The 17399-nt window shown below is 41.1% G+C and overlaps 1 protein-coding gene across 1 annotated transcript in view; it reads right to left on the bottom strand.

Moving 5' to 3' along the window:
* Topaz1 (testis and ovary specific TOPAZ 1) overlaps positions 1–17399 on the bottom strand; it is a 63209-nt gene that overhangs the window by 22296 nt on the left and 23514 nt on the right. The window contains exons 5-10 of the mRNA XM_052725348.1: positions 13798–13862; positions 9027–9166; positions 5558–5643; positions 4576–4701; positions 2742–2805; positions 15–166 (exon numbers count right to left, since the gene is read on the bottom strand). Coding sequence (XP_052581308.1) covers positions 15–166; positions 2742–2805; positions 4576–4701; positions 5558–5643; positions 9027–9166; positions 13798–13862 — 633 coding nt within the window. The remainder of the gene's footprint in view (positions 1–14; positions 167–2741; positions 2806–4575; positions 4702–5557; positions 5644–9026; positions 9167–13797; positions 13863–17399) is intronic.

Raw genomic sequence — 17399 nt, 5'->3', positions numbered from 1 at the left:
TTCAGGTTACTCACCAGCATTTTAGCCATTATGCTGAGCTTCACTATCTGAAAGACTTCTTTCAATAAACAATGCTTGAGTAAAGAAATCAGAAGGTCATTTAGCACTTGTAAGTTGAAGTGTATCCCTGGGGGAAACTTTCTGTAGTACTCCAGAAATATGTGTGCTGAAAATGAAAAATAAAATTAGTCATTTGCTGCTCTTAAGACAGAAAAATAGATGGATTTTCTGTAAAGATATTATATAAATTCATTCCTTGAAAGGGACCAGAAATGTCAGAAATAACTGATGAAAATGAAAGCAAAAAGTCAAAATGGTAGTGACATCAGCAGTCAGTCTGCACAGGATGAAGGCCACCATAGTCTTAATGCTACTCCTCCTCAGAGCCTTACTCCACAGGGTTCTGTCCATCCAGTTCCTTAACCTATTTTCTGTATAACACTTAAACTATTTTCACTTTTCCACATTAATTTTACTAAAATTAACTGAGATAACCTTATCATCTTTTTCCCATTCCAAAATTTCCTAGTCCAAATTTTCACATTTTAGCTAAAACTGCCTTAGCAAAAATCACTTTTAGTTTTATGTTATTTCAACCACAAATGCTCATTACTCTCTGAATTACCCAATACTGTGGAAGTCACTAGATAATGAAAAAGTTCAGCTAAACTGAAAAGTTAATGTTAAGCAGGTTTAAAAATATCATGTAATAAGGTTTGTCTATGTAGCCCCAACTGTCCTGGAATTTGCTCTGCAGCCCAGGCTGGCCTTGAACACACAGAGATCTACCTGCCTCTGCCTCTCAAGTGCTGGGATTAAAGGTGTGTGCCCCAGTGGCCCAACTCATTTTATTTTTAATTATGTGTACATGTGTGGGTTTGTGCATATGAGTGAAATATTTGAGGAGGCCAGAAGAGTGCATTGGATCACCAGGAGCTGGAGTTACAGGCAGTTATCACCCGCCCACCACGAGTGCTGGGAACCAAACTCTGGACCTTTACAAGGGCAGTGCATGCTCTTAAAGCACTGAACCATCTCTCCAAGTCCCTTGCAATTTACCTTGAAGTGATACATTGTAAGACACAGACACAGACACAGATAGACTTACACACATACCCCAACTAAATTCAGATGTTTTTCTCATGGCCACTGATGCTTACACAGTTTTACATCTGAAGAGTTTCCCATAGTTCCCATCCATGTCCTTTGTGGTGATATACTGTATACCCCAATAAAGCCAGAGGATCAGAGGACAAAGTCAGCCACTAGATTACACATAGAGGCCAGATAGTGGTGGCACACACCCTTAATCCTATCACTTGGGAGGCAGAGATCCTTTTAGATCTCTGTGAGTTCAAGGCTACACTGGAAACAGCGAGCCAGGCAGTGATGACACACACCTTTAACCCCAGTGCTGGGAAGCACACACGCCTTTAATCCCAGGAAGTGAGGACAGGGCAGAAAAAGGTATATAAGGCATGAGGAAAAAGGAACTCACTCTAAAGAGACTGATGATTTTGTAGAGGTAAGAACTAGTGGCTGGCTGTTCTGCTTCTCTGATCTTTCAGCTTTCATCCTGATATCTGGCTCTGTTTTTTGTTGTTTTTTTTTTTGTTCGTTTGTTTTTTGTTTTGTTTTGTTTTTAATTAAAAGACCATCTAAGATTCAAACAACATCTTCTCTTTTCACAGGCTTTAGAATTGTTTCGGAAACTTGGAAACTCACCTACATTTAACCCCATTTAACTTCTTGGCTGTCACAGTCCCTGGATCATTCATTCTCATATTGGGTCCTATTGCCTCTAACTAACCAACTTCTTTACTAGACATGAGGGCCCTGGATGTTTTCAGAGGAATGAGACTGAAGATGATGAACATGGAGCTGTAATGCTCTATTACTACTATGCTGGGTGGCTTTAGTGGCTGTGTCAGGGGACAAATGTATATAAACTTTGGTTCTTATCCTCTTAGGGCTCATAATCCAGCACTGTGAGGGGATGGAGGTGAGGAATGGGGTGAAGCTGTGGACTCAGACAAGGGCTAACAGAGAAGGCAATCCTCTTGGTAAGGATAGAACCTTGAAGGCTACCCAGCTATTTGTCATGGGAAGAGAAACGACGGCAGAGTACCCTAGACAGACAGCATGGTGACAGCAGGATTGAGGCTCGGCACAGGCCTCGCTGATGGAGCTGTACAGAACTGACAGGATGCTGCCCTGGCAATGAGGGGAAATGTGGAAAAAGAAGGGTAAAGAGGGAAGATCCAGGATCTAAAGGAGCCTTGCATAGAGAGCTAATGGCTGATGAGCAAGATGTTTTCTCTTTTACATATGTAAATGAAATTTCTAAGTCAAGAAATATTAGTACATAAGGGTGTTACATTGTTAGGCAGACATAGATTTTATTTTTAATAATTTTTAAGGCCAACAGAGCCAATCTTAGGTGACATTCAGTTTTCATACTTAGTTTGAAAATAAATTTTAAGTTTATTTTATAATTAAAAATTATTGTGTATGTATATGCATGATGCATCTGTGTGGGTGCGAGTGTAGAAGGCAGAGGACAACTCTGTGGATTTGGCTCCTTCCACATTTAGGTGGGATACAGGGATCAAACTCAGGCTGCCAGGTTTTCACAGCAAGCACGTTTACCTTTCTGGACTAATTTTAACACTTGCTGACACAACAGCACACGTGTGGAGCCACTCCCAGGAATCTGTAATTATCATTCAGTCATTCCATACCTGCTCGCTGTAGCAAATGCTGCTCATTGAGACTTATGTATTTCCTAAAAACATCCATGCAGATCTACAAAAGTCATAAAATATTAAATCACCTTTACATGTTTTACAAGAAAACAGAAAGTTATGAGCTTAGAGCTTAAAATAAAAGTTGATATTCAAGTTAATTCACAGGCTTGAAATGTGTACTAGACTGACCTCTGCCTCCACCTCCCAAGTTCTGGAATTTAGGTGTGTGCCACTGTGTCTGGCTAATGGTCACCATGACTGTGAAGACACCAAGAGCTGACAAGGGTGGCATGACACCCTGTGAGTGTGACCTGGAACAGCCACTTCAGAACTTGTCCCACAGGCTCTACTGGGACTGAACACACACAGTCCCTATGGCATAAGCACATGTTTGCCAGGAGACAAGAAAAGAATGCCAAGAGTATCGCTGCTGTGTTATCCAAACAGGGAAATGATGCAAATGTCCATCAACCTTAATGTTCACTAATAGTTAATTTTGATAAACTTGTAGTGCAGGGAGAAGGGGCTAGCTAAAGAAACCCACCCTGACCTGGAGCCCAGAAACAGTGAAAGAAACACAGCCTAGATCTGGGACATGAGCCAGAGAAAGAAACACTTTATCCCCAAACCCAGAACCAAAGAAACATGCCCTGACTCTGAAACCAGTGCCAAAGAAACACACTTTGTCCCTAGAATCAGAGCCAGTGAAAGAAATATGCCTTGGCCTAAGAATTAGAACCAAAAAGCTAAGAAAGGTCAGTGAAAGAAACAGTTTGGTTCTGAAATCAGGGCCATCTCTGCCCCTGACTAACAAAACTAACCAATCTCTGAGCAGAAAAAAACTAACCAATCCCTGGACAGAAAAATCTTCTCCCTGGAGAAACTCTGTCCCCAAGAGATCCTATATAAACCACCCCACCTGTTCAGTTGTGGGCTGTGCTTTCCCACCCAAGTAGAGGCAGCCACTCTCCTGGACTCCTCCTTCCCAAATAAATCTCTTTCTCAAAAGAGTCTTGGGTGTGAAGATCTTCATTCACTGATACAAAGAAGAACCTTGCTAAGATGTCCCTTAGGGGATTGAGCAGAAAAAAACCTTGCAGAGACGTTCCTTAGGGGACAGAGGACGGTGGAGCAGAAAAAGTAACTTTTCACCTGAGCCTGAGGAGACTGCTACATTTCTGCAGGGTTTTCCCTTTAGCAGAGTGAAGCAAAAGCAGCAACATCTTGGGCCAGAGAAGAAGCAGAGTTCTGCTGGGAAGTCCCCTTAAGTGGAGGTTGAGCAAATCTCAGCTGTAGTGGCTCTCCAGGAGAGGAGCAGGATTGCTATATCCTGTGGGGAGACCATCCCCACTGCACCCCAACTCCAGGTATAGCCTGACTCTCCCAAGCAGTCGGGATACCTTCCCCTCCAGAGCTGAGCTGTCCCATTGCAGCTTCAGCTGCCAGAGCTGTCCTAGCAGCTCAAGGTGTCGCCTGACTCCCTGAACAGTCAGGATACCTTTCCCCCAGAGTTATATGTAACACTTGCTTACATGTAGAATAGAATATTAACTATTACACAGTAAGGAGAAAGAAACATTAACAACTAGATGTCAAAAATATTAAGCCAAAGTGGGCAAACCAGGCGCTATGGTATGTACTTTTAGTCTGGGCTTCTTGGGAGGTTGAGGCAGCAGAGATTTGAGATCAGCCTGAGAAACACAGCAAGACTCTGTATAGAGTTACGTATACAATTCATATAAAGCATAAACTCTGTGCTATCAGAGCATTGTGACAATCAAATAAAATGCATGTAGTAAGACCGTCTCCACCGCACACAGGGCTCTACCTTTTCATCTCCCTGCTCAGGCACATGGGTGAATTTGCACTGTGCTCGCTCACAGCCACGTAACGTATTAAAATGAAATTTGCAGTATCTATAGGGTATCACCAACCCTAAGGGCTTCTGGAACACCTACAAGATTAGAAAAAACATTTTCTATGTTAATCATAAAACATAGTCAAATGAGGACATGTCTGAGTATTTCAATGCTTTAACATAATAACTAGTTCAGAATGATTTACCCATGACTTTTATCAACTTCTCATATAAAAGATTCCATGAGGATTAGGACTGCTTTGTTTCATTTTTTTTTCTTGAGTCAGGGTCTCACTATGTAGCCTTGGCTGGCCTGGAACTCACTATGTAGACCAGGCTGGCCTTGAACTCAGAGAGATCTTCCTGCCTCTGCCTCCAGAGTGCCAGGATTAAAGTTATGCACTACCATTCCTGGCTTGCTTCACATTTTTAAAGACTTGTTTTTAGGACAATTTTAGGCTCACAGCAAAACTTACTGGAAATCACAGCAATCTTGTGGACTCCCTGCCCACCCATCTATCTTTAAAAGCTTACATAGGGGTTCTCTCTTTCAAGCTCTCACCTCCTCTTTCACAGAAAGCTAGCTATACCATATAGAACACATTGCATTTCAGATGCCTTTATTAGAAACAAAACTCTCCTTGGTTCTTCTGATTAACAAGAGGAGAGAAATGATAAATCTGAACTTTATACAGCAGACATCTCCACAGCTGACATCCCCTCCTCCTCCTAGCTTTCAGCTTCAGAGGCTCCTTTTCTTATGCTTCAAGCCTGTCACTGGTGAACATCCTCTAAGTCAGTGTTTATTCTCTGCTGCTTATTCCTACCTAATCCCCACACAAAATCTGTGTGTTTGCAACTGTTTAAAAAGGGACTGGATCCTTCTGCTTGTATTTCCCTAACTATGGGTTATAATTTACAAGATTCTTACTTTTTAGGAGAGGGGACTTACCCCCATATTTTTTTCTCTTTTAAATATTTCACATGTTTCAGGATTCTTCAGCTGTAGGACTGGGTGTCTTGCTGGAAATCTGAAATCTAGAAGTAGAAGAGCATTACAAACAAGCAGGGAACACTGACTTCTGAACAGTGGCAGTCACTCCTGCCTGCTTTAGTTTTCACTCTGGCATACTCTTTTTTTTTTTTTTTTTTTTTTTTTTTTTTTGGTTTTTCGAGACAGGGTTTCTCTGTGTATCTTTGCGCCTGTCCTGGAACTCACTTGGTAGCCCAGGCTGGCCTCGAACTCACAGAGATCCGCCTGGCTCTGCCTCCCGAGTGCTGGGATTAAAGGCGTGCGCCACCACCGCCCGGCAACTGGCATACTCTTTATTCTTTGAAAATTAAAAAAAATTATTTATTTTTATGTGTATAGGTAATTTATGAATGTCTGTGCATCACCTGCAATGTCTGCTGCCCTTAGAGGCCAAAAAAAGGGTGTTTATGGTGGTTTGAATAAGAATAGCTCAGATAGGCTCGGCTCATATATTTGAATGCTTAGTCATTAAGGAGTGGCACTCTTTGAGAAGGACTAGAAAATGTGGCCTTGTTGGAGAAAATGTGTTACTGAGGGTGGGCTCTTGAGGTTTCAAAAGCCCATGTCAGGCCCGGTTCTTTCTCTTTCTGTTGCCTGCAGATCAGGATGTAGAACTCTCAGCTACTTCTCCAGCACCATGTCTGCCTGAATGCTACCATGCTCATGATGATAATGGACTAATTAATGTAAGCAAGCCCCAATTAAATGCTTTCTTTTGTAAGAGTTGTTTTGGTCATGGTGTCTCTTTACAGCAATAGAACACTGACTAAGAGTGTTGGATCCCATGGGGGTGGAGTTAAAGACAGTTGTGAACTGACATGTGGGCACTGGGAATCAAACCCACGTCCTCTGTGAGAACAACCAGTATTTTTAACCATGAGTCATTTCTCTAACATCCTCTTTTATCTTTTTGTTCCCTACATTAAAGTGTGTGTGTGTGTGTGTGTGTGTGTGTGTGTGTGTGTGTGTGTGTACATGTGTCACATACATACTTGGGCATACAGCACATGTGCAGGTTTGGAGGTAAGAGTATAACTTGGAGAAATCACTTCTTTCCTTCTACCATGTTTCAGGGATCAAACTCAGGTGGTCAGGCTTGGTGGGAAGTGCCTTGACTGGCTGAGCTACCCCATACGCCCTGCTATGGGCACATTTTTATTCAATTTAGACTTGTATTGCCATGTATATTATTGTGACTTACATTTGTATATACTGTATATACCGAATGACTTACGTCTTGTGTTCCCTGAAACACTTCTAGACCTGAACTTAAAGTTTAAAGTTAACTATAGCTGCAGATAATTTTCTTAAAAGATGTAAGTATTCTTGAGCCCTAGTCCAGTAAAACACCTCACTCAAACCTTTCTTAAGGAAGAATACTGACAAATCTATACTAGGAACTTGGCTGGGTCTTTGACAGATTCATAGCCTGAACCCCTAATCCTCAATGATGCCAGGGGCCCTATAAGCATACACACCAAAGAATGTACTCTCTTTACACACTCAGAGAAAGAGATACATGAACTCAGTAAGAAGGTGGGCTTTTGAGACATAAACAGGATCCTCAGAAACCCAACCTGCTAGAATCTTGGTTCTGGACTCCAGAATCATCAGGAATAAATCTCTATTTAGGCCCCCTAGTCTGTGATACTTTGTTACAGTACCTATGCTGATCAGCACAGCAGACACTGCACTTTTTAATGGTGTCTTCTAAAAATTTAGTTTCATTATTTTTAATTGTGTACTGTGTGTGTGTGTGTGTCTGTGTGTGTGTGTGTGTGTGTGTGTGCATTTGCATACAAGTGCAGTGCCTGCAGAGGTCAGAGATGTTGGATACTCTGGCGCTGGAGTTACAGACAGTTGTGAGCTGCTTGTCATAGGTGCTGGGAACTGAACTCAGGTCCTCTGAAAGAACACCAAGTGATCTTAAATGTGGAGTCATCTCTGTAGGCCTAATGGTGTCTTTTAAAACAAGAACTAGGACATTTAAAACACTGTTTTCTAAAGGCAATTTTTATGTAGTATGGTGTGTGTGTGTGTGTGTGTGTGTGTGTGTGTGCATGTGTGCTTACCTCAGCATGCTCAAGGTGGTCAGAGTTAACATCGGGTACCTTCCTTTATCAGTCTCTACCACATTTTTCTTTGTTGCTGATTTTTGAGCCACCATTTTACTATGTTTCCCTGGCTGTCCTGGAACTCACTCTGTAGACCAGGCTGACCTCAAACTCACAGAGATCCGAGTGCTGAAACTAGCATGCCCAGCTTCTACTTCATGTTTTTGTTTTTTCTTTTAATTTTATGTATATGAATGTTTTGGCTGAAAGTCTGTGTGTGTGTCGTTTGTGTGCCTGATGTCTGAGAAAGTCAGAAGAAGGCTTCAGGTCCTCAGGAACTGGAGATACAGATGGTTGTGAACTACCATGTGGATGCTGAGAACTGAATCCAGGTCTTCTAAAAAAGCAACAAGTATTTTTAACTGTGGAGCCATCTCTCTATCCCCCACTTCATGTTTTTGAGACAGGGTCTCTCACTGACCTGAAGTTCATTGTTGCAGCAAGACTAGATAGCCAGTGAGCCCCTGGGGTCCACCTTGTTCCTCTCCCCAGTGTTGGATTTATAGATGTGTACCTTCATACCCAACTTCTACATGGGTGCTAGGAATCTGAATTCAGGTCCTTATATTTCTTTTTTGTTGTTTGTTTGTTTGTTTGTTTTTTGAGACAGGGTCTCTTTATTATATAGTTCTGGCTATTTTGGAACTTGCTTTGTAGACCAAGCTGGATCAGGCTAGACTAAGATCACAGAGATCCATCTACCTCTGCCTCCCAATTGCTGGAATTAAAGGCACATACCACCATATCTGGCTATCAGGTCCTTATGTTTGTGAGGCAAGCATTTACCCAATGAGCTATCTCCTCAGCACAAATATTTTTATTTCAATTGTTCATATTTTACCTCTGTAGCATCTGGATATAATCTGGAACAGGCTGAAAGTATGCTGCCTATGATTTACAGCAATTTATATTATGAAAGTTAGAAGGTTTTGAAATAAAACACACATTGCTGCAATGGCCTACAATACCAGGTAGGATGAAGGGAGTACCGGGAAAGCTCAGAAGGGTGAGATGCGTGCTGTACAAAGTAACTTAAGTTTCTAAACTCATCCTTCAACAGAGCTCATTTTGTTTAGAGAATTAGAGAATTCTGAATTATGAAAGATAACACAAATCCATATATAACACATATACAAGTATAATTAAATAAAATATGAATACTTTAGTTTTTTCACACAATACCACTGTCACATAAACACAGGTATTTTTATTTCAGTAGCAATGACTTCTATGAAATTTTTATATTACTTCAAGAATAAGAAAACAAGTATTACCATTCATCCAGGGAACTGGTACTGCATCTTCTTGAAGACTGCTTAGATTCAAAGGAAGGACTGATGAGCAGAGAGGTTTGGGGTCCAGTGTTTCTAACTGACATTCATTAACCACAACCTCTGCATCTTTAGAATCTTTGCTGTATGAACAGAAAAACTGAATCAGAATTATCAGCGTATTGAAAAAATATTACAGCAATGAGAATCAAGTAAGCAGAACTATAACCTACTGCTATATATGTTCCATGTACTATTCTATACACTATAAATTATGATTTTGCAATATTTCTAATGGGGTGCTCCTGTCTTCCTTAAATTTTATTTTACTTAATAATTTATGGTTGATGATGATGTTTTTGGGAGGGGTGCATATGCCATAGCGAGTGTGTGGCAGTCAGAGGATAACTCTGTGAAGCTGGGTCTCTCCTTCCACTTTTATGTGGATTTTGGACACTAAACTTAGGTTTTCAGGCTTGTACAGCAAGTGCTTTTACCTGCTGGGCCATCTTGCTAGCCCAAGGTCCCGTCTTCTTAACACAAGACCAATAACTGAAATGGCTGAGGTAGGGATAGGAATAGTGTATTATGGATTGAATGTGAAATGTTCTCCATGGGCTCATTTGTCTGAACACTTGGTTCCCAGCTGATGAATCTACGAAATCTCTAGGAGGTAGGGGCTAGTAGGAGAGAAATGAGTGGCTATGGGGCAGGTCTTGAAGGCTACACAGCCTGAGTTTCTGCTTCCTGATCCACTGGGATGTGACAAGTTCCTGTTATCATCTATTTGCCAAGAACTGTGCCATGTTTTCTCTACCATGAAACATCCTCTCAGACCATGAGCCAAACCAAATCCTTCTTCCCCTTTGTTGCTTCTGACAGACATGTTGTCACAGTAACAAATGCAATGAACAAAGGGTGATGTGGTTATGACCACAGCAATCCCGGTGTAGGAGGGAGGAGGCAGGAGGATCATGGGTTTAAGGGTAGTGTGGACTACAAGCAAGATCTTATCTCAAAAGCAAAAACCAAAAAGCCAACCCCCAAAATGCACACAAAAACCATTATAGCAAACCCCAAAACCACAACCACCACCACCACAACAAAAAACCCAAACTTTTTTTGAGATGGCACATCACTATCCTGTTCTTGAACTATGCTGGCTTTGAACTCCCAGGTCAAGTCATCCTCCTATCTCAGCTTCCTGAGCATGGGAACTACAGGAATATACCACTGGGCTTAACTGGAAATATTTTTTATCATACCTGATGAAAGGTTCAAGGAATATAAAGTATGTATTCTAAACAAGAAAAGGTATCTACTTACTCTCCTGACCACAGAATGAAGCCAGTGCATCATAGCACAATTCCCTTATCCAGTTTCACACTTCATGGTTCAGTTACCCAGGATAAACCATAATGCTAAAATACTAATGGAAAACTCCGAGAATAATTTCTAACTTTTAAACTGCATCCTGTTCTGTAGATTAGGATGGTATCTGGCTAATCCTGCTTCATACTGCATGGGAAGTGAACTATTCTCCTGCCAATATATACAAGCACTGGTCAGTCATTTACCCACATCGGTACAATTAACTGTCATTGTGTTATATTGCTTGTATTCACGGAACAGGAACCCTTCAGGAGCAACCTAACTCTATATTACTCTGGCCACTTTTGTTTTGCTTTATCTCTTATGTAGGCAGTTTGTCTTCTTGCATCATCACGAGATGTGACAGAACAAGCCAGGATCAGAATTTATATAGCACAGTGTTAAAATAGTTCTTTACTGGTGATCTCTTACTGTACCTAAGTTATAGAATGTATGTGTAGGAAAAAGCCACAGGGTTCGTACTATATGAATTTACAGATATCTGCAGGGTCTGGGAATGAGCTTCTGTGGATAAAGAGGAGCTACCATATAAATTCTTCTGGATAAGTATTTATATAAGATTTATATAATAAATCTATATATGTCTGAGAGTATTCCCTGGACAGAACCATACAAATATTACCAGGTTGATGATATAAACAACTTTAACTGCACTTTAGTATAACTGCATAACAAATTTCATTAAAATATTAGCCTGGGGGCTGGAGAGATGGCTCAGTAGTTAAGAGCACTGGTTGTTCTTCCAGAGGTCCTGAGTTCAATTCCCAGCAACCACATGGTGGCTTACGACCATCTGCAATGAGATCTGGTGCCCTCTTCTGGCCTGCAAGCATGCATGTAGGCAGAACACTGTATACATAATAAATAAATAAATCTTAAAAAAAATATTAGCCTGGAAGTTACTTATATAGAAAAATAACTCAAGGATGTCTAAAAGGCACAAATTGACTTTTACAGAGAAAGGAACCAATATTTAGATAGTATCATCTTTTAACCTTAAAAACAATTACAAGCTTTTTCACTGGATTTACTTGGGGGGCGGTGGTGTTGTGGCAGGAGAGAAAAACCAGTAAGAAGCAGGGAATTATAGCTGAATTTATAACAGCTGAAATTTAGTAGCATAAGGAGAATTTAAAAATTAAAGAAAGATATCAGTTTTCTCCTTGATTTGGGATATCACTGATATATGTATTCAACATTCTTCCCTAATAACATGGACAAAAGCAGCAGCAGAAAGATGGATGATGGCTGCTGAAGTACAGTCTTTCTGACCGCAGTAACACTACCTCACAGTAAAGAAAACTCAGCTTTCAGTGTCTGTTCTTGTTGAAGATCTGCAATGGCCATTGTAGTGGTTTGAAAGAAAATGGCCCCCATAGGCTCACAGGGAGTGGCACCATTAGGAGGTGTGGCCATATTGGAGCAAGTGTGTCACTAGGGGTGGGCTTTGAGGTTTCAGAATCTCAAGCCAGGCCCAGTGGTTCACATGCTTTTCCTGCTGCCTGGCAATCCAGACGTAGAACCCTCAGCTCCTTCTCCAGCACCGTATCTGACTGTGCACTGCCATGCTTCCTGCCATGACGATAATGAACTGAACCTCTGAACCTGTAGGCCAGCCCCACTTAAATGTTTTCCTTTATAAGAAGTGGCGTGGTCTGCTGGGCAGTGGTGGCGCACGCCTTTAATCCTAGCACTTGGGGGGCAGAGGCAGGTGGACCTCTATGAGTTCAAGGCCAGCCTGGCTTACAGTGTGAGTTCCAGGACAGCCAGGCCTACACAGTGAAACTCTGTCTTGAAACCCCTGGCTCCCCTCCCCCAAACTGCCATGGTCATAGTGTCTCATCACAGCAATAGAAACCTTAACTAAGACAGCCATGAAGCATGCTGGGCTTCCATGTGATCTAACTCCCCTGCTCTGCTCTTAACAGTAGTTCTCAACCTTGAGCTTCCATCAGGGTGAATTCTTATTGAACACAGACTGATGATGGGTCCTAGCCCCAGAGTTCCTGGTTCAGTAAGCCTGGGTAGGACCCTACAACTGCATTTCTGACAAGTTCTCATGTGCTATTGCTATTCTAAGGATCCATACATGAACATCTTAGCCTGAACATAAATGGACTAGAACACATTCACCTTCTGACTTGGGTGTGCCTTGTCACAGCAGCTAAATGAGTATAGAAGATGGTTTAGATGATGCACCAATGGGGCAGTTTGTACGTGATGGTAAATGCATTCTCTTAGTACAAGTCATCGCATCCACATGCAATACTTGTTGAAAATGTAGTTTATTTGATTTCAGCTATCATGACTTTTATGGAGTCATACAGCCTTATCCATTGAATTTATCACTATTTTTTAAGTATTTCATTTTTAATTATGTGTGTGTGTGCAGGTGTCCTCAAAAGTCAGGAGAGGGCATCATATCCCTTAGAGCTGAAGTTACAGATGGTTGTAAGCCACTATGGTGGTTTGAAAGAAAATGGCCCCCAAAGGGAGTGGCACTATTAGGAGGTGTGGCCTTGTTGGAGGAAGTGTGTCATTGTAGGCGTGGGCTTTGAGGTCTCTTGCTCAAGCTTCCCTCAGTGTGACTATCAGTTAACTTCCTGTTGCCTGCAACATATAGCACTGTCAGCTCTAGCACCATGTCTGCCTACATGACACCATGCTCCTTGTCATGATAATGATGATGTCATGATGATAATGATGGACTGAACCTCTGAAACTGTAAGTGATCCACCCCAATTAAATGTTTCCTTTGTAAGAGTTGTTATGGTCATGATGACTCTTCACAACAATGAAAACCTTAACTAAGACAGCCACCCAATGTGGGTGTTAGAAACTGATCTTGGATTCCTTTATAAGAGTAGCCACACCGGAGTCATTTCTCCAACACCTATCACTGTTTTTAATGGCTCAAAAACTTGCTGCCAGGGGCTGGGGGATTGCTCAGAAGGCAAACAGCTTTCTGTGCAAGCATGGGAATTGGAGTACATAAATGCTGGGTAAATGTATAAAAACAGGCTGGGAGGTGGGGGCAGGGAATCACCAGAGCAAGCTAGCTAGCCAGACAAATCTTATCAGAGATCCTTGAGTTCAAGGGAGAGACCCCACCTCTCTATATATCCAACATCAACTTCTGGTCCACACATGCACACACATGCATGCAAACTCACACACATGTGCAGCTACACACATGCAAACATGTAAACACACACACCCATACAAAGAAGAATAAGAATAACCCCATTTTACTACCAGCTTTAAAGTAACTTAAATTACCTTTGCATCTGGGAACTGATGCACAAATTAAACCACATCCATGTGCATAGCTTATGGGATACTAGTCAATGATATACAACAGAGTTACAATTACATTACAGACCTTTTGCAAACTTCCTGAGTATTCGCTTGCTCTTCTTTAATAGTTGCCTTGTCTGAACTGCTGCACTGTGAAGAGATTATAGTTAAAGAAGTAGACGTGAGTATTTCTGTGATACGTTTAAACCGTGAGGCCTGCCAGGGTTATTAGAATGGTGTGGGATATAATTTAACTATTAGATGGCCTGAAGACAGTTTTACTTTATATAATTTAAAATGCTCAACAATAACTTAAAACTTTCTCCGGCTGCTGGTCATGCTGGCACCAACTATATTCCCCCAGTGGAGGCAAGAGGATCAGTAGTTGTGCAAGGCTATCCTAGCTACTTACTGAGTCTAAGGTCAGATCAGGCTAGATGAGACCCTGTCTCAAACAAACAAACAAACAAACAAACAAACAAACAAACAACTCCAGAAAAATGTAATACATTAACAAGTAGAAACCACTAGGGTGTGGCTCAGTGTCAGACCTCCTGTGCAGCAAACCTGAAACCCTCTATTCAGTACCACAAAAAAAATCAAAGCAGCAAGTGGAAAGATGTGTCATGTTCCCAGATGAAAATGTTGAAGATAAAGTGCTAATTCTCCAGAGTGCTTTTACACACTGAAAACTATTTCCAGCATGAGTTTGAAGCATCTTAGAATGTAGGAAAGGGAATAAAAAATGCTTTAGGTTTATAACACATTTTAGTGTGTTTTAGAGCCAGCTTTTCTTACTGCTTCTGTTTTCCTAATGACTGATGGGATGCTAAGGAAGCATGTACTAAGTACCTGGGGAAAAAAGAGTTTAATTCCACATATAATATTTAAGATGTTAATGATAGGGCTGCAGTTAAACGTGCTGGCTGTTCTTTTAAAGGACCTGGACTTGATTCCCAGCATCCACATAGCAGCTCACAAGCATCTGTATGTAACTTCAGTTCCAGCAAATTTAACACCCATTTCTGTAGTGGGTAGCCATTCCAGCTTTGATCTGGAAGTTCCAACCCCCATTGAGGCTTCATTAACTGTCACACCTACAAGGTGGGGCCAAGAGAGGACCCTGAAGACCCGAGATCTGGATGCGCCACCTCTCTTGGTTTCTGGACCCTGGATGCTGGAGGTAGACCAAGCAGAGTTCTCCAGAGAACACCGCCAGACTGCGCTACGTCTTTCCCAGACCCTGCAACCTACCTATCCCTTCATTTGTAAGTTACACCACTAAATAAACCTCCCTTTTAACTATGTGGAGTGGCCTTAATAATTTCACCAATACATTTCCACTTTCCACAGTTACCAGGAATGTACATGGTTCACAGATATATGCAGGCAAATATACACACATGAAAATTTTTGTTTTGTTTTGTTTTTTTTCAAATAGGGTTTCTCTGTATAGCCCTGGCTGTCCTGAAACTCACTCCATAGACCAGGCTGGCCTCGAACCCAGAAATCTGCCTGCCTCTGCCTCCTAAGTGCTGGGATTAAAGGTGTACACTACTACCACCCAGCTAAAAATTTTTTAAAACAATATGTAAAAGACAGCATTTGAAATTTCTAAGAAAATTATTTGATCAATGGTATAACCAGCTAGTTAAATTTATAGATAATAAGCATGATGCTGACTCATTGTAAGTCAAAATGCCTTTCAGGTTCCTTTAAGATTTATTATATATATAAAAATTCTGAAAGTAGCTGTAAGACCAGGAACTCTAAAACTACCAGGAGAAAACATTTCAAGGTATAGGAAAAGATAAGTACTTTGTCTATAGGACTCCAACACATACATACACACACACACACACACACACATACACATAGCTGAAAATTTCAGGAAACAGGCAAAGAACAAACAGAAGCTCACAGAAAAATGACAATGACTTTTTAAAATGTTGAAAACTAGACTTAAAAGAAATGTAAATTAAAACTAAAACAAAATCATTTGTAAAAATAAGCAGATGGACAAGTTTAAACACTTAATTAGTTGATGAATTTGGGGAGAAAACAGCACTCTCAGCAATATTGTTGGAAGTACAAATCATAGTAACCTCTACATTGACAATCTGACAATTCTAACTCTGGAAATTGAAAAAAAATGCTTGGACATATGCAAAATACCTTATGCTTAAGATTTATAATGTAGCAATATTTAAATAGCAAAATAAAAACAAACTAAATATCCATCAATAATGCTACTTATTCAAACATAGCCATATAATTATATAACTGTAAGAACATGATATCTCTATGTACACTGAAAGGGAATAATCTCCACTATATACATCAGTGTGGTGGTTTGAATGAGAATGACCCCTCGGCTTATACATTTGAATGCTTGGTCCCCAGGGAGTGGCACTGTTTGAAAAGAATTAGAAGGAATAGGAGGTGTGGCCTTGTTGGAGGAGGTGTGTTGCTGGGAGTGGGTTTTGAGGTTTCAAAAGGCCATGCCAGGCCCAGTGTCTCTCTCTCTCTCTCTGCCTGCCTGCATGCTGCCATGTTTCCTACCATGATGATAATGGACTAATCCCCTGAAAATATAAGCAAGCCCCCAGTTAAATGCTTTCTTTTATGACAGTTGTCTTGGTCATGGTATCATAGCAACAAAACAGTGTCTAAGACAGTCAGCAATAGGAAAGTAAGATAAAAGATGGCCCTCTAATGTTAGTAACATTCAAAGATCTGTGACAGGCCCACTGTGAGAAGTAGCAGTCTCCCTTTTAGGCTAATCTTTCTGCAGAAAACTGTAAACTCTGCACTGAGTATTTTAAAACTTACGCCTGGAAATCCTAGAGCATGGACAGCACTGCACATGCCCTAGCTGGAACTACTTTGAGAGGAAAAAAAATTGTCCTACCGACACAAACAAGAGAAGACAGAGTTTAGGGAAAAGTCAGAAACTGAAAAGTACAGGTGAGAGCCCTAAAAGAGGATAATCCAAGAGGTGAAGTCACCAAACCTACAAACCTACCAGCTCTAATCTGGCCTGTTCTCAAACCACACTGCATCACCTTTCCGCTGTTGACAGTTCCTTTCTCTGCTCAGCTTTCCTTTAACTCCTTTTCACAAAGGGAGGCTTACCTGGGTGAAGTCTTGCTCTAAGATCACCGTCACCACTCCCTTTATTCCATTTTGAATCAGACCTTTCTTTAAACTTTTTATCTACTTGAGCACTGGACTTGCTTCCAACATTACATTTCTTGGTGCTCTTTTCTCCTCAAACTATGCTTTTGTATATTTTTTTACCCTGTTGGCTCTTTTTCACTGTAGATCTGCATAACAGTGATCACTAATAGACACATGGCACAGGCAATACTAGGCTGTCTTGAATCTCCTCTGCCAATGCCATTAATCTAAAACTCCTCAATTTAGCCTCCGGCAAACTTTTAGGACAAGGGCAGAAAGCAGCCACATTCTTTGCCAAAATATCACAAAAATGATCTCTAGGTCACTTACTAATATTCTTCCTTTCTGAAACCTCTTGAACTGGGCCACCACATCACCCTCAGCACCACTGTCATCCATGTTCCTACGAGGATGGCCCAGTAAGTTCTACTTAATATGTTCAACTGCGTTTCTAGTCCAAAGTCCACAAGTCTTCCATAGTCCTCCAAAACACTGCAAGGTTAGGCC

The sequence above is a fragment of the Peromyscus californicus genome, unplaced genomic scaffold (assembly GCF_007827085.1).
Source record: "Peromyscus californicus insignis strain IS unplaced genomic scaffold, ASM782708v3 Scaffold_11__1_contigs__length_118956290, whole genome shotgun sequence".
Taxonomy (NCBI): domain Eukaryota; kingdom Metazoa; phylum Chordata; class Mammalia; order Rodentia; family Cricetidae; genus Peromyscus; species Peromyscus californicus.
The sequence above is the reverse complement of the archived record's forward strand: the minus strand, read 5'-3'. Positions and strand labels throughout refer to the sequence as shown.